The sequence below is a fragment of the Salvelinus alpinus genome, chromosome 3 (genome assembly GCF_045679555.1).
Source record: "Salvelinus alpinus chromosome 3, SLU_Salpinus.1, whole genome shotgun sequence".
Classification (NCBI taxonomy): Eukaryota; Metazoa; Chordata; class Actinopteri; order Salmoniformes; family Salmonidae; genus Salvelinus; species Salvelinus alpinus.
Genome location: NC_092088.1, coordinates 16,334,774 through 16,361,336, shown reverse-complemented (window position 1 = coordinate 16,361,336; position 26,563 = coordinate 16,334,774). Strand labels below are relative to the sequence as shown.

The 26,563-nt window shown below is 42.6% G+C and overlaps 2 protein-coding genes across 4 annotated transcripts; one reads left to right on the top strand and one right to left on the bottom strand.

The window, feature by feature from the left end:
• The first annotated feature begins 1,701 nt into the window (after positions 1 to 1,701).
• Positions 1,702 to 8,998, top strand: ankrd22 (ankyrin repeat domain 22). Of its 2 annotated transcripts, none has more exons than XM_071391659.1 (6): positions 1,702 to 1,906; positions 7,262 to 7,453; positions 7,801 to 7,908; positions 8,062 to 8,139; positions 8,241 to 8,339; positions 8,495 to 8,998. In XM_071391659.1, exons 1-6 carry the CDS (start codon positions 1,886 to 1,888, stop codon positions 8,570 to 8,572), a joined length of 576 nt encoding a protein of 191 aa, XP_071247760.1. In that variant the 5' UTR covers positions 1,702 to 1,885; the 3' UTR covers positions 8,573 to 8,998. The 2 variants fall into 2 exon arrangements, with proteins under 2 accessions (XP_071247760.1, XP_071247761.1); XM_071391660.1 differs by having other exon boundaries at positions 1,707 to 1,906; positions 8,241 to 8,343; positions 8,495 to 8,578.
• Positions 8,993 to 26,443, bottom strand: LOC139570107 (lysosomal acid lipase/cholesteryl ester hydrolase-like). Of its 2 annotated transcripts, none has more exons than XM_071391657.1 (10): positions 26,344 to 26,443; positions 25,040 to 25,157; positions 18,575 to 18,686; positions 15,870 to 16,068; positions 15,045 to 15,154; positions 14,759 to 14,895; positions 14,433 to 14,579; positions 14,200 to 14,271; positions 10,409 to 10,477; positions 8,993 to 10,224 (listed from the first exon to the last, which is right to left on the bottom strand). In XM_071391657.1, exons 2-10 carry the CDS (start codon positions 25,148 to 25,150, stop codon positions 9,985 to 9,987), a joined length of 1,197 nt encoding a protein of 398 aa, XP_071247758.1. In that variant the 5' UTR covers positions 25,151 to 25,157; positions 26,344 to 26,443; the 3' UTR covers positions 8,993 to 9,984. The 2 variants fall into 2 exon arrangements, with proteins under 2 accessions (XP_071247758.1, XP_071247759.1); XM_071391658.1 differs by lacking the exon at positions 26,344 to 26,443 and adding an exon at positions 26,116 to 26,240.
• Positions 26,444 to 26,563: the final 120 nt, after the last annotated feature.

Here is a 26,563-nt window from a genome sequence, read left to right as displayed (position 1 = left end):
CCCGTGTTGTTGTGCCATCCCTTACGAAAAAAGTTTGCAGAGTGCAGTATAACTGCAGTTTGCTGCAAATACTGCTTCTAAAATAAGTTGTTTTTACTGCAGTAATTTTACATTTACATTTAAGTCATTTAGCAGACGCTCTTATCCAGAGCGACTTACAAATTGGTGCATTCACCTTATGATATCCAGTGGAACAACCACTTTACAATAGTGCATCTAACTCTTTTAAGGGGGGGGGGGGTTAGAAGGATTACTTTATCCTATCCTAAGTATTCCTTAAAGAGGTGGGGTTTCAGGTGTCTCCGGAAGGTGGTGATTGACTCCGCTGACCTGGCGTCGTGAGGGAGTTTGTTCCACCATTGGGGTGCCAGAGCAGCGAACAGTTTTGACTGGGCTGAGCGGGAACTGTACTTCCTCAGAGGTAGGGAGGCGAGCAGGCCAGAGGTGGATGAACGCAGTGCCCTTGTTTGGGTGTAGGGCCTGATCAGAGCCTGAAGGTACGGAGGTGCCGTTCCCCTCACAGCTCCGTAGGCAAGCACCATGGTCTTGTAACGGATGCGAGCTTCAACTGGAAGCCAGTGGAGAGAGCGGAGGAGCGGGGTGACGTGAGAGAACTTGGGAAAGTTGAACACCAGACGGGCTGCGGCATTCTGGATGAGTTGTAGGGGTTTAATGGCACAGGCAGGGAGCCCAGCCAACAGCGAGTTGCAGTAATCCAGACGGGAGATGACAAGTGCCTGGATTAGGACCTGCGCCGCTTCCTGCGTGAGGCAGGGTCGTACTCTGCGAATGTTGTAGAGCATGAACCTACAGGAACGGGTCACCGCCTTGATGTTAGTTGAGAACGACAGGGTGTTGTCCAGGATCACGCCAAGGTTCTTAGCACTCTGGGAGGAGGACACAATGGAGTTGTCAACCGTGATGGCGAGATCATGGAACGGGCAGTCCTTCCCCGGGAGGAAGAGCAGCTCCGTCTTGCCGAGGTTCAGCTTGAGGTGGTGATCCGTCATCCACACTGATATGTCTGCCAGACATGCAGAGATGCGATTCACCACCTGGTTATCAGAGGGGGGAAAGGAGAAGATTAATTGTGTGTCGTCTGCATAGCAATGATAGGAGAGACCATGTGAGGATATGACAGAGCCAAGTGACTTGGTGTATAGCGAGAATAGGAGAGGGCCTAGAACAGAGCCCTGGGGGACACCAGTGGTGAGAGCACGTGGTGCGGAGACAGATTCTCGCCACGCCACCTGGTAGGAGCGACCTGTCAGGTAGGACGCAATCCAAGCGTGGGCCGCGCCGGAGATGCCCAGCAGGAGAGGGTGGAGAGGAGGATCTGATGGTTCACAGTATCAAAGGCAGCCGATAGGTCTAGAAGGATGAGAGCAGAGGAGAGAGAGTTAGCTTTAGCAGTGCCGTGTAATTGGAGTCACAGTGCAGTATATCTGCAGTAGTAGGCCTACACAAGTTATTCTACAACTACTGGGTCCAAAATACCACAGTAGACTGCAGTTAGGACTTTACACAAAGTGCTTACCCACAGTTGCCTGTTATTGTTAAAATTAAAATAGCATTAGCTTTCAACTGTAGCGTAATACGGTTTGTGTAGGCAAACGTATCTTCGTGAAAAGGCCCTTAGACACACCTAAAAAAAAAGTGACGTTCTATGGTAATGTCTCAAACAAGCCACACCCTACAGTAGATGCGTTACTAGCATGGGGAACCAGATGATGAATCTGATAGGTGCGTAACTGAAAAATTAATAAATCGGCTGTGGAAATATTAGCCTACCTCTGAAGAAATTTTACTTGACTGGCTTCTAAAAATAAAAGTCAAGTGTTTTATATTAGCGGGGGAAGTATTTTGTCACTGAAGAAGAGGCGACATGGGGATAGTGTATTCAGAGGTGAGCTGTCATTTAAACACGTTTAATGGGAACGTTTTTTAGTCTGTGTGTAGTTGTTTAGTCTCTGAGAAAGTTTTAGTAGGATGCCCCTCAATATAGTCCCTCCGCAGTGCAGCATGTGGATTGCTAGGTGTAGCCAGGTAGACGCAATTTCTCGCAGCTGAGTAGCACTACCTGTAGCCCAGGGTTCTCCAACCCTGTTCATGGAGCTCTACCCTCCTGTAGGTTTTCACTCCAACCCCATTTTGTAAACCAGCTAATTATTAGAATCGGGTGCGCTAGAATTGGGGTTGGAATGAAAACCTACATGATGGTAGCGCTCCAGGAACAGGGTTGGAGAGCCATCATCCTAGCCTTTACGATATTTAAAGGACTATTCGGGAAACTTTATCGGTGTCTCGAGTAAAAGGGTGAAAGAAAATCACAAAAACAGTTAATTTCGTGCAAACCACATTCCAGTGAAAAGCAGACGTCGGGAATCGAAGATGGGTGCAGTCGTCGAGTCATATAGCCGACAAACCTGGTTTACTTAATAAATTCACTGTAAAATTATAATTAATTAACATAACACATCATGTACTTACATAATAAATTGTATGTAGAACATGATAGATAGCAGCCTACACTTACAAAACTATTGGAGAGGAAGGAAAATGAAATAAGTCAAACACTTTTCATAATACCAGAAAGACTTTCATCATTTCCTGCATTCACTATTATTGTAAATAAGAATATCTATTTCTAAACACTTCTACATGAATGTGGATGCTGCCATGATTATGGATAATCCTGAGGGAATTGTGAATAATGATGAGTGAGAAAATTATAGACACACAAATATCATACCCCTTGAAAAATGCTAAGCTATTTTATTAGTGTAGTGGTGCGATGTTAGCATGTCTTGGGGTTAGGATGTTTGTGCATCTGTAACTTTCTCACTCATAATTTTTCACAGTTCATTTAGGATGAGCTGTAATCATGTTAGCATCCACATTAATGTAAAAGTATTTAGAAACATATTACACTGCTCAAAAAAATAAAGGGAACACTTAAACAACACAATGTAACTCCAAGTCAATCACACTTCTGTGAAATCAAACTGACCACTTAGGAAGCAACACTGATTGACAATAAATTTCACATGCTGTTGTGCAAATGGAATAGACAACAGGTGGAAATTATAGGCAATTAGCAAGACACCCCCAATAAAGGAGTGATTCTGCAGGTGGTGACCACAGACCACATCTCAGTTCCTATGCTTCCTGGCTGATGTTTTGGTCACTTTTGAATGCTGGCGGTGCTTTCACTCTAGTGGTAGCATGAGACGGAGTCTACAACCCACACAAGTGGCTCAGGTAGTGCAGCTCATCCAGGATGGCACATCAATGCGAGATGTGGCAAGAAGGTTTGCTGTGTCTGTCAGCGTAGTGTCCAGAGCATGGAGGCGCTACCAGGAGACAGGCCAGTACATCAGGAGACGTGGAGGAGGCCGTAGGAGGGCAACAACCCAGCAGCAGGACCGCTACCTCCGCCTTTGTGCAAGGAGGTGCAGGAGGAGCACTGCCAGAGCCCTGCAAAATGACCTCCAGCAGTCCACAAATGTGCATGTGTCTGCTCAAAGGGTCAGAAACAGACTCCATGAGGGTGGTATGAGGGCCCGACGTCCACAGGTGGGGGTTGTGCTTACAGCCCAACACCGTGCAGGACGTTTGACATTTGCCAGAGAACACCAAGATTGGCAAATTCGCCACTGGCGCCCTGTGCTCTTCACAGATGAAAGCAGGTTCACACGCACATGTGACAGACGTGACAGAGTCTGGAGACGCCGTGGAGAACGTTCTGCTGCCTGCAACATCCTCCAGCATGACCGGTTTGGCGGTGGGTCAGTCATGGTGTGGGGTGGCATTTCTTTGGGGGGCCGCACAGCCCTCCATGTGCTCGCCAGAGGTAGCCTGACTGCTATTAGGTACCGAGATGAGATCCTCAGACCCCTTGTGAGACCATATGCTGGTGCGGTTGGCCCTGGGTTCCTCCTAATGCAAGACAATGCTAGACCTCATGTGGCTGGAGTGTGTCAGCAGTTCCTGCAAGAGGAAGGCATTGATGCTATGGACTGGCCCGCCCGTTCCCCAGACCTGAATCCAATTGAGCACATCTGGTACATCATGTCTCGCTCCATCCACCAACGTCACGTTGCACCACAGACTGTCCAGGAGTTGGCGGATGCTTTAGTCCAGGTCTGGGAGGAGATCCCTCAGGAGACCATCCGCCACCTAAATCAGGAGCATGCCCAGGTGTTGTAGGGAGGTCATACAGGCACGTGGAGGCCACACACACTACTGAGCCTCATTTTGACTTGTTTTAAGGACATTACATCAAAGTTGGATCAGCCTGTAGTGTGGTTTTCCACTTTAATTTTGAGTGTGACTCCAAATCCAGACCTCCATGGGTTGATAAATTTGATTTACATTGATCATTTTTGTGTGATTTTGTTGTCAGCACATTCAACTATGTAAAGAAAAAAGTATTTAATAAGAATATTTTATTCATTCAGATCTAGGATGTGTTATTTTAGTGTTCCCTTTATTTTTTTGAGCAGTGTATATTCTTATTTACAATAAAAGTTACTCCAAAATGACACAATACATTATTTACCATTATTTTCATTTGGGCACAAAATTATCTGAAACAACCAAAACAAACAGCAAATGCTTCCAACAAATTTGTAGAGTCACAACCTTGATGTCGTCATTGCATGCTATGAATGTGAGACCAAATACTTAACTTTTTACTACTACTTTTACTACTACTACTACTACTAATACACATACAAGTGAATTTGTCCCAATACGTTTGCGCCCCTAAAATGGGGGACTATGTACAAAAAGTGCTGTAATTTCTAAACGGATCACCCGATATGGATGAAATTACACTCAAGTGGAAGCTGACAGTCTGCACTGTAACTTCATAGTCATTGTTTGATTTAAAATCCAAACTTTTGGAGTATAGAGCCATAAGAATAAAAAATGCTTCACTGTCTCAATAATTACGGAGGGCACTGTAATTCATATCATAGGCCTAATGGTACTGTAGAGCTCCGTCCTGTCCCTATGGGTCCACCGCCCTACAGCGCCCCAACCCCAACAGACTCCACTCAGCTTTAGGATCTTAGTGAAACATTCATTATTGGTTCCAGGTGTGTTAGGCCAGAGTGACAACCAATAGACCCCCATTGCCAGGACTGAGCAGCCCAGCAGGGATTGCCTAAATAGGTATCTCCCATGACGTGGGCATGTTTTCAATACAGACTCCTTTTGTCACACACTATTCAATATAAGACATCCAAACTGTATGAAAGTTGCACAGTATACCCTTAATCTGGAAATAAATCAAATCTATTGATGCATAACTTGACATTACTGTCAACCATTGTGACATTGTGGGAGGATAACCAACCTTCGAATTAATGGCAATGCATTTCTTAGCCGCTATAAATGGTAGGTTACACAGTTTCTTCTGACAAGTCTCCCGTATCAACATTTCCTAGCAAAGAAAAACAGGGAGAAAGGAGAGTTTGTAGACATGCTGAGATAAAGTACATACTCTTTGCCAGAATTCAGCCAGCCTTCACAACATATTGAAATATGTCCCCTTTTGTGTTTTCCACCTCCAGCAGAGGTATTGCATTTCTGAATGTGATATTCAGTTTCACTTGCATATAGGATGTTCTATGGATGGCCTTAAACTGCAGTAATTTATGTCTGAGATTATATGAACATGACTGGGCATTCAAACATATCTGTATCCATTCATCATTATCCATAGTGTCTCCCAGGTCTTCCTCATATTTTTGTTTTACATGTTTAGTGTCATCAGGAAAAGCCTCTATCAACCCTTGGTACAGTTTGTAAATCAACTTGAGGTTTGTCAGACGGCCTTAAAATCATTTCAATCTTTGAAGCTTCTGTCTTGTCCAGTGTTTGCTGCACCGAGAGAATAAAGTGTTGCATCTATAAAATTCACCTGAGCTCCGTAGACTGGTCTTCCCTGGCTGTCTGACCCTGCTGTCACCATCGAATCGTGCTAAGACATGATGAGCATAGTGTTTTCTACTGAGTGTCCACCATGACACTGAAGCCTGTAGCGCTGTTAATACCGTGTCAGTGTGAAAAGTAGGGAATTATGTAGGAAAACTGACAGACCAATTACGTTACATTGCTATACTGACTGTGATTGAGGATAAAAAATAATATATAACGTCAGCCAACTTTTGGCTAGCTCTATGGTACATCAACTGGCGAAAACGTGCCAAGTTAATTTACTTCTGTTGAAACGGTACAAAACAAAAGCTACAAAACATTTCCATACACACAACAACTGTTAGATACTGCTACCTGACAGATAGCTAGAGGCTAGAGCTGAACTGGCTGTGGTAGCTAGTTACTAGCTAGCTAGCTTGTTCATTCACTTAAGATATAACTTGAGTCGAGAGGGGATCAAACATTAGCTAATGTTACATGTCAGTTACACTACTAGCTCAGCACTGGAATTGTTTTTCTTTTTTTTCTATTAAGTCAAACAGCAGTTACCTTGCCAGCTACATCAGTTAAATAAAAAGTAGTCATTTTCTGTTCTACTTGCTTTTACAACTCAGAGAAAAAGCATAACACACATAGATAACAGCTGCCTCTGTTTGAACGCTTTGTGGTGTCCACGCGGCCCTAAATCTAGTTGGCTGAAACCACCAAACAGCCGAGCCGGCCGCTCTGAGGCGTCCGCATGGTCCTAAAGCACACTGATTACGCTTTTTGTGTCACAGTGCAATGATAAAACTGGGGTGGACAAAAATGCAATTTCACTATTTGGGAGGGTCATGTGAAAGTTGCACCTCTGTGACTTGGGGTCTCCCACAGATGTATTGTCTTGTTAAAGGGCAATGTTGGCCATACCCATATAAGCTATGATATTTCACTAGCCATCTGACAGAAACCGGAGGTGACCTGTATTTGACCGCTCTCAGGTGTCATCTGTGTTTTTTAAAGAATGTGACCTAAGGAGGGGCTGGCTGGTTGTCTCACGGTTATAACTGAAGTGAGACAGGAAGGACCTGTTTTGCTGCTCATCTTATCTGCCGCTGGCTACAGAAGGGAGCCTTCTCAGTACAGCAGTAGGCTCACTTACCGTATCTGATGTTGGCATTGTTTCATTGTTGGTTTGTTTATCCTTCAATAAACCCTTGACCCAGATGTGAAATCAAGACGAATCAACATGCATTGATTTACCATACGTAGCCTACAAATGCATGAACTGGTTTATGAAGTTACTTTACATGCTACCATTTGCTTATTTCCGCAGCCCATTTGCCAAGCTGCCTACGATAACGACCTTCAAAAGGTGTACCACATTCTAAAAGAGGATGCCAAGACTTTAAATGTTCAAGATGAGGAATCTGGCGATACACCAATCATAGCTGCCTGCAGATGTGGAAACATCAGAATGGTCAAGTACCTTTTGGACCTGAAGGCAGATGTAGTTATAAGGAACAAGGTAGTGGAAATGCAGTTCTGAGACATTTGGACAGTAGTTGTGTAACTTTTATTTATGCTTGTTTCTATGACTACCAAATACACAAACAGTAGTTATTATTTACTATGTCACTATGTCATTTATATGTAAATATTAGGTAAAAAAGGATACTATCAGACCAAGTGTGAAATTTACTTCAATGTTTGTAGGAATCTACAGTGGAAATGAGAATGTTCCTCAATTAGGTGATGCAATTGAATAAACAATACAGGAATATGTTAGTGTTCTCAATGAGGAGCCTGCCAACACTTGGCGTCTTGTGAAATGTGTGGCACTGATCCATGCTCTCTCTCCCTGTCTGCCTGTAGAAACAGAGGACATGTTTGCACTATGCTGCAAAGAGGACCTTCTCCTTCTTGGATTACCTGATGATCACTATCCTCATGCCAATTCTGTTGATTGGATACTTCATTCTGGTAGGATATACTTTGAAACGCTGACCTTGGAATACAGTGGGGCAAAGTCTTAAGTCTCTCATCAGTCATGGCTTCCAGACCAGCCACACTGCAAGAGCAATAGGAAAGTGTTGTTGTTGGTCACTGTGGTATAAACCTTCCTCCTTTCAACAGGAAGACAAGCAAAGGAAGAATGTGAAACTAATGAATCTGGTTTTGAGCACTAAAGTGGAGGTAGACGCTGTGGACTATGTGAGTACTGAGATGAAGTATATAGTTGTAATATTAGAATGATGAGCTAATGATCATTCTGTGTGACTTATTTGACCTTTTGTGTTCACTGTGTATTTCAGCAGGGAAACACTGGTCTTCACTATGTCTGTCAGATGAAGAGTCACAGACTCGTTCCACTGTTACTGGAGAAAAAGGCAGACGTTTCTATTAAAAACAAAGTAGGTATGAGGTCACTTTTGCAAATTGCATTATGGTAAGCTTATTCATCTCTTCTCTAACCTGCTCGACGCCTCTGATAAAGCATAAGAGGACATTTTATGTTACTATTTCACTAAGCTTTGGTGGTAATATAATGTATTACCCTGTCCTTTAGGATGATGAGACCCCACTCGATATAGCAAGGAGACTGCAGTTCAAGAATATTGTTACAATGCTGAAAAAGCCTGACTGAAGGGAGGGGGGGGGGGGTTGCAGACGATGGGGAATTTTTCACCATGGCAACATCACCTTCTCGTCAGGCGTCTTTTGTCCGACTGAGGAATGATCTCTGTTCATATGTATACAATCTATGGTTCATACTCGACACTTTGGCCTCAGCTGTCTGGCAACCATTCGTTAAAGTTCATACCAATATAAATGGCCAAGAAATTGTTTTTAGTCTCATGGTTGAACCTCCTTGAAATATGACATTAATTGAATTCATACTATGCGTCTCAAAATATTTGTATAATATATGTAAATTAGAAACGGATGAGTTCCTGGTTTTGATATTGTACATAGGAGTAAGTGAATTTAATCATTGTTACAGATTAAAGCATTCTATGAGTAGATACCCAGTTTCTTAAGCACTTGTCAATAAATTGAATTGTACAACAGATTTAATGAATTTTTATTGAGTAGTTGGATACAATAAAAAGCAGCATACATAAGTATTCTAACACAACGGAAGTAGAAAATGAATGAACAAACGTGTCAGTCATTCATTGGTCGGCACCCTTCCTTACCTAAGATCCAATAAAAATACTTAATCTCTGTAACAAAATGACAAGTATCAGTAGGGACAGGTAAACACAAATTGAATGTGTTTGATTAAAAAAGGCACAGCAACATTAACCAACACAACACCGCAATAAAGTCCTGGTGATGACAGTTTGAAAAGTGCAAGTTCTGTAGAGAGGTACTGTATGTTGAACTGGACCCTGGACATTTCTCATGAGAATGTACCAATGACTTAAGCTACATTCATAACCTGCATCTCATGTAGGATTATAACCTGGAATGTTTGTTACTAGTATATCTTCACGGACCTGGGACATTCTTAAATGCGGCAGGTAGCCTAGTGGTTAGAGAGTTGGGCCAGTCAGCGAAAGGTTGCTGGATCTAATTCCCGAGCTGACAAGGTAAAAATCTGTCGTTCTGCCCCCGAACAAGGCAGTTAAACCACTGTTCCCCAGTAGGCCGTCATTGTAAATAAGAATTAGTTCTTAACTGACTTGCCTAGTTAAAAGGTAAAATGATTTTGTTTTAAAGACATCTAAAATCCATTCAAGTGTTCTGACTGTGGTAGTAAAATCACAAAATAGAGGATTCCTCACAACACTGAATCCTAAACTCACAGCTTGTTTTCCTCACCATCCCAATTTAGAGGTACATGATTATTGCTCCTTGAGAGCATGGCTTACGCGAATACTCGCTTTTACACATGCTTATAGTCACAAAGTGCACAAACGTGTGTACACACTCGCAGCCAGGCACTGCGATATGTCTCCCAATATGTTTCAGATACAGTATTAAAATCGCTTCAGCTAGTGTGCTGAGAGCTGAGGCTAAAACTGTCCATATTTCTCCCTGTCAATCCACTGTTCACACCAAGTCCTGCTGACTCATCAGTTTGATTATCTCACTGTACATCTCCTGGGGGGCGTCCAGACCCCAGATGAAGTCCAGATGTTCCCAGTGCTCAATGTGGCGGTGGTACACCAGGTTGGGGACCTGGTTGAGCAGCATGGCAATGTCCTTAGGGTCAGCCAGGGTGTCGTGACCTCCGGACCACAGGGCCGTAGGCACCTTCATGTCCTGGATGTTGTACAGCGGGGGGGTCGACTGGAGGGGGACAAGATGTCAGCTAAAGGCATAGATCGACCATAAGGGCACAGTGGATACGGAGCAGTAAAGAGAAGGTACTTTCAGAAAGAGGTGGGAGCTTCTGAGAGCTTTGGAAAACAACTTCAGTGTGAAGTGGTGTGTGTGTATTTTGACAGACTAATGAGCTCTGAGCTGGCCTTACCTGGTTATAGTGAGCCATGTTCCCTGCTCTCCCGTAGTCATAGGCCATCAGCTTTCCACTATGCACTGCCTGTAAAAAGAATACACATCACAAATACTTGGACTCTAGGTAGCTGAACACGTGGTGGTCCTGGATGTAAAGGTATAATCTCTTAACCCAGAAGTAAAATCTTACGAAATTTGGTCCGCTGCGTGATCAACTTCTGTGTTCATACATGTTAGAAATTGACAAAATCTCCACCCTCGCAAAAGACACATGTGCCAAGCAGTTCAAGCACCACCTTCACCCAATCCTGATTCGTCCAAATAACCAGTGACAAAAAAAACGAAAATGTAACTAATGCTGCTCATCATCTCACGGATCCTATTCAGTCCCGGCAGATCCTTCAGTCTACAAGCAGAATCTGCCCATGGGAGAGTACTATGTGCACCAAGTCCAACAATAGGTCAACTTCAGTAAGGTTAAAGTTGTCTTTGGTAAATCTGGGATTGACCTTTACTCAAGGTTCATTAATTTCTTCAACACTGAATCGTTGAGTGGGGAAAATGGGCGTGTTTAAGTCAATAAGTCTGTGCGTAGCAGGAATGTCTGTGCCGCTCCTTTTCACACAGCGGAATGTCGATGATAGTTGACTTGGGTGTGAAACTGTGTCATAAACAGGGTGAAGTAATAATTTATGACACAGAAACATTGAGGAATAATTTATCGACGTCTTTGAGATCATCTATTTATGTCCTGAGTGTCTGTTTTTGCTCAGTTGCTTGTGAAATCAGTGTCGGTTTGACATAAATAATAACTCCCCTGCATCAAAAAGTATCTGGGACATTACATTTGCAAACATGAAAATAAAAGTGAAAATCTCCTCTGACATATCCCCCTTCATAATGTAACGGTTTCCATGAAAGCCTCTGTTGCAAGCAATGAACAGACGAGCCATGCATCCTGAATGGATGAGGACTAGGGTTGTGAAGGGAAGGTACAGTGCCTTCGGAAAGTATTCAGACCCCTTCCCTTTTTCCACATTTTGTGACGTTACAGCCTTATTCTAAAATTTAAATGATTTTTTCCCTCATCAATGTACACACAATACCCCATCATGACAAAGCGAAAACATGTTTTTAGGAATGTTTGCAAATAAAAAAGAGAAATACCTTATTTACGTTAGTATTCAGACCCTTTTCCATTGATCATCCTTGAGATGTTTCTACAACTTGATTGGAGTCCACCTGTGATAAATTCAATTGACTGGACATGATTTGGAAAGGCACACACCTGGGCTACCGAGTGGCGCAGCGGTCTAAGGCACTGCATCTCAGTGCTAGAGGAGTGATTCCAGGCTGTATCACAACCGGCCATGATTGGGAGTACCATAGGGCGGCGCACAATTGGCCCAGCGTCGTCTGGGTTAAGGTTTGGTCGGGTAGGCCGTCATTGTAAATAAGAATTTGTTCTCAACTGACTTGCCTAGTTAAATAAAGGTTAAATAAAATAAATAAAAAGTCTATGTAAGGTCCCACAGTTGACAGTGCATGTCAGAGCAAAAACCAAGCCATGAGGTCGAAGGAATTGTCCATAGAGCTCTGAGACAGAATTGTGTCGAGGCACAGATCTTGGGAAGGGTACCAAAACATTTCTGCAGCATTGAAGGTCCCCAAGAACACAGTGGCCTGCATCATTCTTAAATGGAAGAAGTTTGGAACCACCAAGACTCTTCCTAGAGCTGGCCACCCAGCCGCTCTGAGCAATCGGGGGAGAAGGGCCTTGGTTAGGGAGGTAACCAAGAACCCGATGGTTACTCAGCTCTAGAGTTCCTCTGTGGAGTTGGGAGAACCTTCCAGAAGGACAACCATCTCTGCAGCACTCCACCAATCAGGCCATTATGATAGAGTGGCCAGATGGAAGCCACTGCTCTGTAAAAGGCACATGACAGGCTGCTTGAAGTTTGCCAAAAGGCACCTAAAGACTCTCAGACCATGAGAAACAAGATTCTCTGGTCTGATGAAACAAAGATTAAACTCTTTGGCCTGAATGCCACTTCCTCCACATCTGGAGGAAACCTGGCACCATCCCTACGGTGATACATGGTGGTGGCAGCATCATGCTGTGGGGATGTTTTTCAGCAGCAGGGACTGGGAGACTAGTCAGGATTGAGGGAAGGATGAATGGAGCAATGTACAGAGATCCTTGATGAAAACCTGCTCCAGAGCGCTCAGGACAGACTGGGGTGAAGGTTCACCTTCCAACATCCAACAGGACAAAAACGCTAAGCCAAGACCACGCAGGAGTGGCTTAGGGATAAGTCTCTGAATGTCCTTAAGTGGCCCAGCCAGAGCCCGGACTTGAACCCGATCAAACATCTCTGGAGAGACCTAAAAATAGCTATGCAGCGACGCTCCCCATTCAACCTGGCAGAGCTTGAGAGGATCTGCAGAGAAGAATGGGAGAAACTCCCCAAATATAGGTGTGCCAAGCTTGTAGCGTCATACCCAAGAAGACTCGAGGCTGTAATCGCTGCCAAAGGTGCTTCAACAAAGTACTGAGTAAAGGGTCTGAATACTAAAGGGTCTGAATACTTATGTAAATGTGATCCGTTTAAAAAATGTTATGAATTAGCAACAAAAAATAAAAAAATAAAATCCTGTTCTTGCTTTGTCATTATGGGGTATTGTGTGTCGTATGATGATGGAAAAAAACAATTTATTCAATTTTAGAATAAGTCTGTAACATAACAAAATGGGGAAAAAGTCAAGGGGTCTGAATACTTTCCCAAATGCACTGTATATAACTGGAAACCAGTAAACAACCAGAATATTTGTAACTTTCAAGGTATTTTTGGGTACTTACGATTATCACGTCTGTAATTATCTCAGGCGCTCCGTTTGGCATTATCACATGTACAATATATAAAATAATCAAATAAGATGATTTTAAAATAAAAAAAGAGGCACATTTTTATATAATTGTATTTATTTTACTATGTCAATATGTCTCTGTTGTAAATGTTTTGGAGCCAAACTGTAGTTTGAATATTTGCATAGTTAATAAAAAATAATGCCATTGTTGATTAGATGCTTTTTAAAAAATGATTTAGGCTATTTTCTCTGGAACTGTAGTCTATCCACTAGAAACTCATGGACAATATGGACACATATATATGAAAATGAGTATATATGAAAATGAATACTATATATAACATTTAAAAAAATAAGTTATTCAAGTATAAATTACCAAAGATACCATAGATTCAAGTAACTTTGGTAAATTACCTGTAGCCAAGAAACCCTAGCGAGGACGGAGCGGAGGCTTGGGGGTTGGAGGGGAGAGGATGGGGGGAATAGAGGGATTGGTAAGGGAGGATATGAGACTTGTAAAAGGGAAAGGAACATCAAAGGCACCCAGACAGGGGGATCAGAGCAGGGTGTTGTGAGTAAAGTCTGCCCGGGAGACTCAGTCAGTCGGGGAGTACATCTGACTGCAGCTGTGAACTTAATCCAAAGCTGTGTCTGCTCTGATCCCTCTGGTCTTTGACTGGACGTCTTACTTCCACGGCTAGTGCTCGGGAAATGGAGGCTCGTACAGTATAGGAGCTATTAGAACTGCGTGGTGTAAGAAGAGCAAACTCATTCTCGATTCAGACTGTGCTGCCTGCACTCCAGCCTTCCTGGATATATAGGTTGCCATCTAGGGTAGGCCTACATGGGGTTGGGGCGGGATGTATAGGTATGAAGAAGTGAGGTGAATCATATTGGATCCAGGGTGTTTTGATAGGCTGTCATCAGGTATGTTCTTACCTGAGACCAGTGGATCATGTTCTGGACTGAGGTCCCTGCTGGGCAGTGGGAGGTGTACACAGGTGTGCGAGTCTGGACAAAAACAAATAAATATAGAAATCAACATCTTCCCCATCTTCATTCCTACCTATAGAATTGGCTTGAGGAAAGTAGATTTAAGGAAGTCTACAACAGTAATACTGTACAATAAAAAAATAAGCGATAACCAAAATGTGAGCGCTGTGGAGACGCACCATGTTGAGGTTCAGCTCATCGAAGCCACAGAGGACGAAGAAGAGGTTTCCACACAGCTCACTAAGAGGTTTCTTACTGCAGACGTTGGTGGCGAACCACTTAATGAGAGCACTCTGAGGCATGAAGTCCTTCTTCCCAAACACATCCTACCATACAGAAACCAAACAATGGATTAGCATTAGTCAGTATTGAAATAATCAAAGATTCTGACCGATTGTTCAAATAAAAATAACTTCCGCCAAAGTTAGGTAAGCCACAGGTTAGACGTATTGTATGAATAAATTGTGACATAATACAGTGTAAGAAAAAGTAATTTTCTACTCACCCAAATGAGGAAATCGGGGAAGATGGAGAGCTTGCTCATGGGGCTGGCAGAGAAAGCCACAGTGGCCACTGGAGCCAGGCCGAAGAACATCTTGATTTTGCTTGCCAGCTCAGGCATGGAAGAGAATGCAACAAAAGCTACGGGGACAGACACAAGCAATCAGATAAACATTTAATGGTTTAAAACGGTAAACCATAGTGTAGAATAGATAGCAGTGCCAAACTACAGGTGAACAATATTCTGCTTCATGTAATATGACACATAACCAACAATCAAGCCATCTCACCAATAGTGGTTCCCTGAGAGTGGCCGATATAGTAGATCTGCTCCTGGCCTGTGGTCTTCAGAATGTGGTTGACCACTGCTGGCAGGTCCTTCTTTGCCATCTCATCATAACTGAAGAATAAGAACAGAAGAAACTCATTAAATGCCATAATAAGACTATTTAAATAGACATTTCATACAATATCATCTGTTTCTACTGGAACCTCTTGTGATTATGTTGGTGAGCACAGGGGATATACACTCATATGGTCAGTTTATTAGGTCTAGTACCGAGTCGGACCCAACTTTGCCTCCAGAATAGCCTGAATGTTTCGGGGCGTGGAAACCTTGTTCAATTGGTTTCGAGGGACCAAACGTGTGCCGGGAAAACATTCCCTACACCATCATCTTGTACTGTTGACACCAGGCAGGATTAGGCCATTTGCTTACACCAAATTCTGAATCTGCCATCAGCATGACGCAACAGGAAACGGGATTTGTCAGATCAGGCAATGTTTTTCCACTCCTCAATTGTCCAGTGTTGGTGATCGCGTGCCTGCTGGAGCCACTTCTTCTTGTTTTTAGCTCATAGGAGTGAAACCCGGTGTGGTTGTCTGCTGCAATAGCCCATCTGTGACAAGGACAGACAAGTTGTGCGTTCCGAGATGCCGTTCTGCGCTCCGCTGTTGTACTGCGCCACAGCCTCGTGACTCTCTGTAGGAGCTAACCATTTTTGTGTACCTAACTGGTACACTGGCCACTGAGTGTATATCCAGGCCTAGGTGCATAGCCATGACGTGAAGCGCAAGCAAGGATCAGTATAAGTGGAATGAATCTTTGAAGCTACCTGAACTGCCAGAACTCGTTGTGGTCAGGGCTGAGTGTGAGGTGTCTCCTGGACCAGGTGTTTCCCCTGCTGTTGCCGATCCAGACGTCGTAGCCAGCGTCTGCTAGCAGGTAAGCCAGGCTGGTGTTGGGCAGGTTGGTCACCCAGTTACTCCCCGCAGCCAGGAGACCATGCTGGAGGTACACTGCAGGCTTGGGATCTAGGAGGATGAGAAATTGACTTAATTGAGCATAATGCTATAGGGTGAATATTGTAGCAAAGTAAAGCAAGGATCATAGGCATAACATAGTGGTTATGTAATATTTATCCATTCTTTTCAAACATGGCTGAAGAATCCATTCACATTCCAACATGACCAAAAATACATCAACTGAAAGTGGATTTAAAAACTAACTGGTCAATTCATAATTCAAGTGTTGTGTTGACTGTCACCACCAGAGGGCGTGTCTGTCCAAGCTACAGTACATCCCAGCTGCAGGGCAGCCTTTCTCCTTGTGGCTCAGCACTCTCCCAGTTCATTTTTGGGAGCTTTAAAAATCCCAGAAATCTGTCAGAAACAGGATCTGTGGCATAAACAGACCATTAGATGATAGGATTGGGTACTATCCCTCTATTGCACTGTCGGAGCATTTCACTGCACCTGCTAGAACACTTGCAAATCTGTGTACGTGATCAATGAACATTGATATAGGGAATGGACCCCTAGCCTACCCTGTTGCCGAGACTGCCTTTACTTGAATTTCCAGCATGCTGCTGGAGAGATCTTTAGATTTAACATAATTCCCAGGTGATCCCAAGAGACACACATAATGCTTTGTAGTGGGTGCTGATGGGAAGTCCTGACTGTTGTCTTACAGTGAAATGGGTGTGTGTGTGTTTATTAAGTATCTATGTTATATTTTAGTATTAAAAGACTGTCATTCACTGTTACAATAGCTAAGGAGTTAAAGGGACAAATAGGGTTTTTGTTTTAACAATAGTCTAATGTATAGTCAAAGACATGAACACAGTGTTATCTGTTCAAATGTTATACATTATGAATGATATGTCTCAACCACTTCGCCACAATGCAGCTGTGTGCAAGAAGACCAAATCTACAGTATCTCTCCTAGATTGAACATCAAAGATTTCCAACATTAGCTCTTCTAACTAGCACGATTTTCAGAACAAAACCCCATCTGGGGGCTGAAATAATTCCAGCTCTGCTGTGTTCCTTTGGAGTCATCCAGACGCTCTCCCGTGTGAGCAAGGGAAGTGGGACAACAGGAAATGAGTTGCATCTCCAGCCTATCACAGAGCCCTGCTGCCTCCCTGACTGGATGTGCTGCTGCTGCCACATACTACAGAGCAGGGAGCGCGAAGCATCAAGAGATACAAACAACATGATGGCTCCTTACTTATTTAGAGGATATCAGAATATATTATTGAGATTTTTAACTCCCCAGACTAGCTCAACCCTGGCATATCACATCGTATTGGGGGGTATCTTTCAAGTGGAACCCCTGGCTAGTTTATGAAGCATTTCTAATGACAAACCAATGTCAATATTAACACTAAACTGAATTTGCATTTTAAATCATTGGAGAGGGTCAACTGAAGTAGTTCATTTACTAATTCATGTTTTGGAAAGTAATCCAATGGAGTAAAAACAAGACCGGAGCCAAGGCCAGTGTTTAATACTCAAGGCACTTAAATTCACCTACAGAGAGATCTGTGTCGAGAACATGAGTTCTTGTTCAGAATGATATGAGACACTGTGTTCAGGAAAAAGCATAGTTTATAGCATCTGAATGTGTTTTGCACACGAATGGTTTCCCCCAATGAGATTAGTGTGAGGCTCAGCAATCACTTTGCTTATTAATGAAATATAGCGGCAACACAGGCAAGAGAAACTGAATACTGATTCGTAGGAACCGGAGAGCGAGTGTAGCTCCGTCTGACAGAAGCAGTGGATCACGGTATTTTCGCCTAAACTTGTAAGACAACAACTGCTCTTAAGAAGAAATCTAAAACTTTTAATACCATTATGCATTCCCAACACACTAAATCAAATCATTTCTTCCTTATTACTGTAACTATTACTTTTCCCATCACATATTGAAAATACACTGTAAATACATTTGAACAACAGCCTAATAAATGAGATGGTTGAAAATGATCCGAGCTACATTTGAAACAGCTCAAGCTAGGGACGGATTATGAGGAATACCAAACAAATAAAAATGCCACAGAAATTCAATTCAATCGTAGTCTGGGCTCAAAATGATTGAAGCATAGAGGTAAACTATTTGCAGCTAGACAGCCTCACTGGATGCATGTGATATTATAGCTCGTGATGACAGGACAAGCCACCTTCTGACCAACAAAAGGTCAGGCGTAGGCTGGGCGGTGCAATCGCAAAACATAGAAATGGAGTCCTCCTCCGCTATTGTCAGAGTGACTAATGCTGAAGACCACTTCAATTTTGGATCTTGACTCAGTACTAATGTTTGACAATGTGGGAAATATCAGCACTTCAGATGTTAGTCACGGTGTTTGTGTGTGTGTGTGTTGGTCTTTGATATGTGGATCTGATTACAGGGCTTGAGGCCCTGGCTTTCCAAAGTGCACGTCAATGCAGACCTCTACTCTGTGTTTAAAAGAATTAAGGCCACTGACCATATGAATTAACCCCATGCTATGGCCATGAACCCTTTTATACACACCGTCACATTTCTTCAGACCGTGTGGTATCCGGTTGACACTCAGGATGTAGCCGTCCTCTGTGACGACGTCGTGCTCCTCTGTCGGGTAGCCCCAATGCCTGATGATCTCACTCTGTGTGGGAGAGAGAGAAGACAAAAACAAACAAACAGTCAAATATATTCGGATTTCTGACAGAAAGGGTTTCTATGGTAACACTTTATTTTACAGCCCTATTACCATACTTTACTCACTGTGAAATTACAGTAAAATTCAAGCAGACAACATTATTTCCCCTGCCTCTACTAGTCAGCATGTCACAAAAAAATTCCATTCTTCCTCTGTTGCATTCCCTCCCACACGCCCATTCCCAGATATTATATACGCTAATCTGGACCTTCAAAAGAAAGCGTGTGAGCCTGTTGGTTCCGGCCAGGCCTGCCATGCAATCTAGCCATGCATAATTAATACCCACCACCATTTCCTGCCTCCCTCTATGCTGCAAGTCTACATATTCTACTGACTGTGGGACTGTGATAAACCTTCTGCATGCTCAACACACACTGAGGAGGTATCAGAGGCCCAGGGGTGGAGGGGAGAATCGGTGTTCTGCTCGGTCTCATTTGGGTCTGGTTTTACATAGGGAAATGGGAGTATTGAAAATAATTTCATGTCACGTGACCTGCGTGTGGGGAGGAGAGCTATTGAGAGGGTATGTGCTTGCAGGCCTACAATGGGAGAAAGAAACATTAGCATGTGAGAACCATTACTACTGGGAATTGTATTAGGATTATAACACTGAGACGGTAGTTTCCAATGACAAATACTGTATACTAACTAGACACTAGATTCAGGATCATGATATTGTGTTACTGTGCTTATCAAAGATTTAAGGATAACCACTGACATGCACCAGGCGCCAAATCCACACGTTTATTTTACCATTGGCATACCTCAGATATGAATAAACATACATTGTATATTTTCTGACAAGTTGTGGTGAACGCATTTGATTGATTGCCATGTCAAATATTTCAACTACTGTAGGCCTGTGTGTGCTCCTGGAGCACAAATGATACTGATATCACTAAGCACACAGAATCACCATTTGTCCCTTAGATCCATTCTTGAAAAGTGAATGAATGCCTATCAAAACTCTTTTAGCTTACAACAAACAACCCAAGATCAATTCAAGGGTTATTACACCTTAATAATAATTATAATTATAATTATTATTATTATTAAATGATAATAATTATATGCATTATTATATAGAAACACTGGAGCAAGAGGATACAGACAAATATATTTTACTGCAATTTACACATTTTTATATAGCTTTTTCTGTTTCATTAGGTCAAATCTTAGACTGAAGGTTTTAGGTATATCATGGGGCTGTGATATTGTCCAATCTAGAGATACATCTATGCTGAAGTTCAACACATGACAGAGGGACTTCCCATGACATTTTGTCAGCCGGTAACTCCCATGCAAATAACTGCCGGTCTCACAGTAATTGGCCGTTAATTAACGTAAACACGTTCAGCATCTCTGGGCTTTCATGAAACTTTAGTTGTGATACAAACCTTAGGCTAAATGTTTTCATTTCTGATACATTCCAAGGCTGCATGATGCCACATCATTTATGTGGCTCTAATGATGATTTGAAAAATAAATAAAAGATTGCGTGAAAGGCATGTGCTCTGCTCAGATTTTTTGCACAGGCTGCATACACACATTCTCTGATTCACAATTTGTCAAGCACATTATAATAATCTCACCCATAAGACTATTCTCAATTTAATATAGTCTTTAAATAGAGCCTACTAATATATGTGTGGAATTATATTTGGTTTAGAATGCACCCCCCCATATCTGGACCCCTACAAATCAGCCGGGCTCGACAATCTGGACCCTCTCTTTCTAAAATGATCCGCCGAAATTGTTGCAACCCCTATTACTAGCCTGTTCAACCTCTCTTTCGTATCGTCTGAGATCCCCAAAGATTGGAAAGCTGCCGCGGTCATCCCCCTCTTCAAAGGGGGAGACACTCCAGACCTAAATTGTTACAGACCTATATCTATCGACCATTTCGAATCCCACCGTACTTTCTCCGCTATGCAATCTGGTTTCCGAGCTGGTCATGGGTGCACCTCAGCCACGCTCAAGGTCCTAAACGATATCATAACCGCCATCGATAAGAGACAATACTGTGCAGCTGTATTCATCGACCTGGCCAAGGCTTTAGACTGTCAATCACCACATTCTTATCGGCAGACTCAACACCCTTGGTTTCTCAAATGACTGCCTCGCCTGGTTCACCAACTACTTCTCTGATAGAGTTCAGTGTGTCAAATCGGAGGGCCTGTTCTCCGGACCTCTTGCAGTCTCTATGGGGGTGCCACAGGGTTAAATTCTCAGGCCGACTCTTTTCTCTGTATACATCAATGATGTTGCTCTTGCTGCTGGTGATCCTCTGATCCACCTCTACGCAGACGACACCATTTTGTATACTTCTGGCCCTTCTTTGGACACTGTGTTAACTAACCTCCAGACGAGCTTCAATGCCATACAACTCTCCTTCCGTGGCCTCCAACTGCTCTTAAATACAAGTAAAACTAAATGCATGCTCTTCAACCGATCGCTGCCCACACCTGCCCGCCCGTCCAGCATCACTACTCTGGACGGTTCTGACTTAGAATATGTGGACAACTACAAATACCTAGGTGTCTGGGTAGACTGTAAACTCTCCTTCCAGACTCACATTAAGCATCTACAATCCAAAATTAAATCTAGAATCGGCTTCCTATTTCACAAGAAAGCATCCTTCACTCATGCTGCCAAACATACTCTCGTAAAACTGACTATCCTACCGATCCTTGACTTCGGCGATGTCATTTGCAAAATAGCCTCCAATTCTCAGCAAATTGGAAGCAGTCTATCACACTGCCATCCGTTTTGTCACCAAAGCCCCATATACTACCCACCACTGCGACCTGTATGCTCTCGTTGGCTGGCCCTCGCTTCATATTCATCGCCAAACCCACTGGCTCCAGGTCATCTATAAGTCTTTGCTAGGTAAAGCCCTGCCTTATCTCAGCTCACTGGTCACCATAGCAGTACCCACCAGTAGCACGCGCTCCAGCAGGTATATCTCACTGGTCACCCCCAAAGCCAATTCCTTCTTTGGCCGCCTTTCCTTCCAGTTCTCTGCTGCCAATGACTGGAACGAACTGAAGAAAAAAAAAATCACTCAAGCTGGAGACTCATATCTCCCTCACTAACTTTAAGCACCAGCTGTCAGAGCAGCTCACAGATCACTGCACCTGTACATAGCCCATCTGTAAATAGCCCACCCAACTACCTTATCCCCCATACTGTTATTTATTTTGCTCCTTCGCACCCCAGTATCTCTACTTGCACACTCATCTTCTGCACATCTATCACTCCAGGGTTTAATTGCTATATTGTAATTATTTTGCCACTATGGCCTATTTATTGCCTTACCTCCCTTATCCTACCTCATTTGCACACACTGTATATAGACCTTTTCTATTGTATTATTGACTGGATGTTTGTTTATTCCATGTGTAACTCTGTGTTGTTGTTTGTGTCGCACTGCTTTGTTTTATCTTGGCCAGGTCGCAGTTGTAAATGAGAACTTGTTCTCAACTAGCCAACCTGGTTAAATAAAAGGTGAAATAAAAAAAAATAAAAAAAACATGTAATCCGTAGCTTGCACTCAAATATGCGAATGGAGGAAGTGCTTCCAGCGGTTATGTTGTAAATATGCCACACTCTAAAAAACGATGTGCTAAAAACAACCAAATTTGGGTTATTTGGTAACCTAGCGCCGGTTAAATAGTGGACAGAACACATGTTGGGTTATTTTGACCCAGCCAGTTGGGTTGCGTGAATAACCCAACATGTTGGGTGGTTGTGATTACCCAAACATGGGTTAATTTAACCATCAATTTGATATTTTTTACTCTCATGCTTGGTTGACCTAGCAGCTGGGTCTTTTTTGATGAAATCCTGTTTTCAGGAGGCGTGGCTTATTAGGGGTGTGGCTTTAAGGCAGATCTTATTGGCCACCCGTGAGCATAAATGTAATTCCTGTTCATCATGTTAAGTGAACATACTGCATTTTACACCTTATTGTATCCAACAATGGGATTCAAATAGTCTTTTAGGGAATTTACACTCTGCTGTAAGCCTCATTAAAGCTACAACAATGTAAATGTTCAACCTCAACATGTGATAACTATAGATGGGTTAGCTGACAATGTCAAGAAAACAATGTGCGTGCTTCCATGGGGCGTGTTATTGTGATTCTGGATGGCCAGATTGCTAGCAAGAATGACAAGAAACTGCCATTTGGGGAATCGTAAGTGGCTTATTTCAGCTCGATTCATCTTGTTATTGATATCATGTCTTGCTTTGAGGTGTTTTGACTGATTTCATGTCAATGCTAATATGGCTAAAATTCACTAGCCAGCTAACCAACAACTGTAACAATGTATTTGAGAGACAAGTGCTCATTGTGCAAATGCATTTATGTTTTCAATAAACATTGGAGACGAAATGTAGCTTACATGTTGTCAACAATCTATGCCAACCCTGTATGCTTTGCCCCATAGTTGCGCACGCCTCGGTTTCGTAGCTAAACAACCAACCCGTCTACAAAACAGATGAACAGGAATGGCATTTACTCTCATGGGTGGCTAAAACTAACTATCTGAAAGCCACGCCCCTACTAAACTACGCCTCTAGTCTTCTGATCCGCTGGGTCATAGCTCAATAACCCAGCATCAATAAGCCAGCATCAATAAGCCAGCATCAATAACCCAGCAGTTTTTAAAGAAAACAACCAAACTAAGTGACCAAAAGCCTGTAATCCAGCAGTATTTTAGTGCAGGTAGGCTACACCAGTTGTAAAGTGAATTTATGTGCCTAATTTTAAGAATTGAGCAATAAATAGGTTATAGCAGCATGAGGAAGCTGGGATCCTCTATTAAATATTGCCCAGTCAAAATTCTGTTTTCACACGCAATTGTGCAATGACTGAGCTTACAAGAACACGTTTCACTAGGCTCTGTAGGCTTTGGGCTCTCCAACCCTGTTCCAGGGGTTCTAGGCCTATGGGCATCACTTTAGTTGTGATACAAACCTTATCAAAACATATAGGCCAATGGACTAGGCTACATGATGCATGCCACTATGATTTGAAAAAGTCGGGGGGGGAAAAGGTTGCCGTTTCTTGCCTTAGACTGCACACAGTGGGGATCATTCACGTGATAATATTCACACCTCTCAGACTATTCTCAATTTAATCTTGTCTTTATATATCATAATATATTTGGGAAATTTGTTTTGAATGGGCCATTATCATGCATCTGTCGGAACAGAAAAAAATATAAATAATAATTAACAAGTCATCCATAGGTACTTGAATAGCGAAAGGAGACCGCTTTTCCCACGGTTCACTTACATGCCAGCCAGGTAGGCTACTCCAGTTGAGGAATAAATATAGTAGGCCTAGCCTATAGAACGCTGATGGGATCCTCTTCTTTTTAATAGAAGCCATCAAAACTCTGTTGCAATTACATAGCCTATAGAAATGCAACATGGGCTTATACGAACACTTATTTCATTCCATGCATCAACCAGCTGTGAGGAGCTGGCTCTCACTCTGCAACAGGTGAGCCTATTATATTCAAACTCTGAATGCCAGGGCTCTCAAGAAGTGTTAGGTTCGATTTTCAATGGCATTTGCATTGATGTCAGAGTGATTAGAGGGACATTATAAACTGGGTGGTTCGAGGCCAGAATGCTGATTGGTTGACAGCCATGGTATATCAGACCGTATACCACGGGTATGACAAAACATTTATTTTTACTGCTCTAATTACGTTGGTAACCAGTTTATAATAGCAATAAGGCACCTCGGGGTTTGTGGTATATGGCCAATATACCACATCTAAGGTCTGTGTCCACGCACGACGCCATATACCACACCCCCCCATGCCTTATTGCTTAAATAGAGCGCTGAGTACCAGGCCATTAGCAAGTCTGGTAGGCTACTAAAGACCATCAGCGACATCAGAGTGCAGTTTTGGAGAAGCCTAGTTACTCATTTGACTGTGGTCATGACTACTGATTGCGGGTAAAACAGTCACTGCAACAGCCCCACTATCACATGTTATGACATTCCTTGAAATAACTCATGGGATATATGGGGTACAAAGGGCAGAACATGGGCTAAAACAGTACTCCCCACATGAGGTAACCACCATGACTATTTGTTTGTGAGGCCCAGAAGATTGCCTAGTTCTATGAATTGTTAATGAGCTCTATGAACCATGAAGTCCAGTAGTGTATTTGAAGCCTGTCTGAAAAAAAAACAGTTTGGATAAATACAATTTGTTAGTATTTGGCCACTTTGTTTACGAGAACACAGCTTCTGTTATTGATTTGATCTAACTCACAATGTTCATGTTGACCTCTGGGTCCAGTCTTTTACTGTCTTTCAGCGAGGATCTCTGACACTGGACCGCTCCAGTGTTCAGGAAAGCCACTAAAAGTAGAACCCACACCATCTTCACTCTGAAAAACATAATACATGTGTTATAAACCTAAAAAATTATAATAATACATTTTCTAACCACATTAGGTCAAGACCTATGCAGCAGCACACACCTGGACATATACATATGGTCAAAGGGCACTTAATACATTAAACGTATCATTGCAATCCTAATCTCCCGTCGAAACATAATAATAACGCAAGATTTTAGTTCTGGGTTAAGCGAGATTATTGCAATCGAAATGTTGCTGTCTCTACTTGCTACTCTTTGGATTTCACAGCTGCATTTTCTTCTCTTTGCCATGAGATATGGCTTGATAGTGTTTTTGCATTTGATACAAGTTCAAAGTTAGCCATATGTTTGTGTAATATCAAAATATTTTGGGATTGTGGCAAGAATTATCATTAAATAGATCAATGCTATAAATATTGCTATTGAGTGGGTCCAGATTTTGACATCGAGCTATTTGGGGCAGCAGGTAGCCTAGTGGTTAGAGCGTTGGACTAGTAACCCGAAAGGTTGCAAGATCGAATCCCCGAGTTGACAAGGTAAAAATCTGTCGTTCTGCCCCTGAACAAGGCAGTTAACCCACTGTTCCTAGGCCGTCATTGAAAATAATTATTTGTTCTTAACTGACTTGCCTAGTTAAATAAAGGTAAAATAATAAATAAAAATGATTGAGTCTCATAGCCGATTAGTTAGAGAACAACAAACTTGATTATAAGGTTGCCTTTGCAGTCAATAGAGCAAAAAGGGCATTTTAATGAGTACAATGAAGCCTTTGTCTGACTACTCATCCTGAATTTCATTCCGCTGCTCTATGATCGCACCATTCATTAATCATGGACAAGAAACGCTAGTTTGGCCGGAGCGATCCGGAAGCCTTGCTAAGCCTTCCTATTCAACGCAGGCTGTAGGTTAGGTCTTTTAATTAACATTTTCTATTTTAAAGGCTAGAGATTTAAACTTCCACTTACTCATGAAAATCCTGGTGTTATATCTACTCTATTCCCAAAAGTATTCCCAAACGTAGCTCATCACACTGTGCTCTGCACTGAGTCACTGACAACTTCTAAACTATTGCCACATATCACGTTGGTGATATATGGAAAACGCAACAACAAAAAAATTCTGCTATCAAATAGCCAATATCCCCAAAAATATAATTTACGATAGCTACAATGTGTCCATGTCCAAACACTTACCCGGACAACTTCTGTGTAGAATTAGAATACTGTATTATTCTTGGTTGGCCGACGAAAGAGGAATAAGTCACAAGAGCAGCAGCGTGATAAAACGTCAGAGGCACCAGTGGGATGTAATCATTACTCAAGTTACAAAACGTTCTGTTTCGCAACGAAAACCAGCGTTTCCATTGGACAGTTTCGGTTAGGTCCCGCCCTATTTCCTGAACCTGTCCAATAT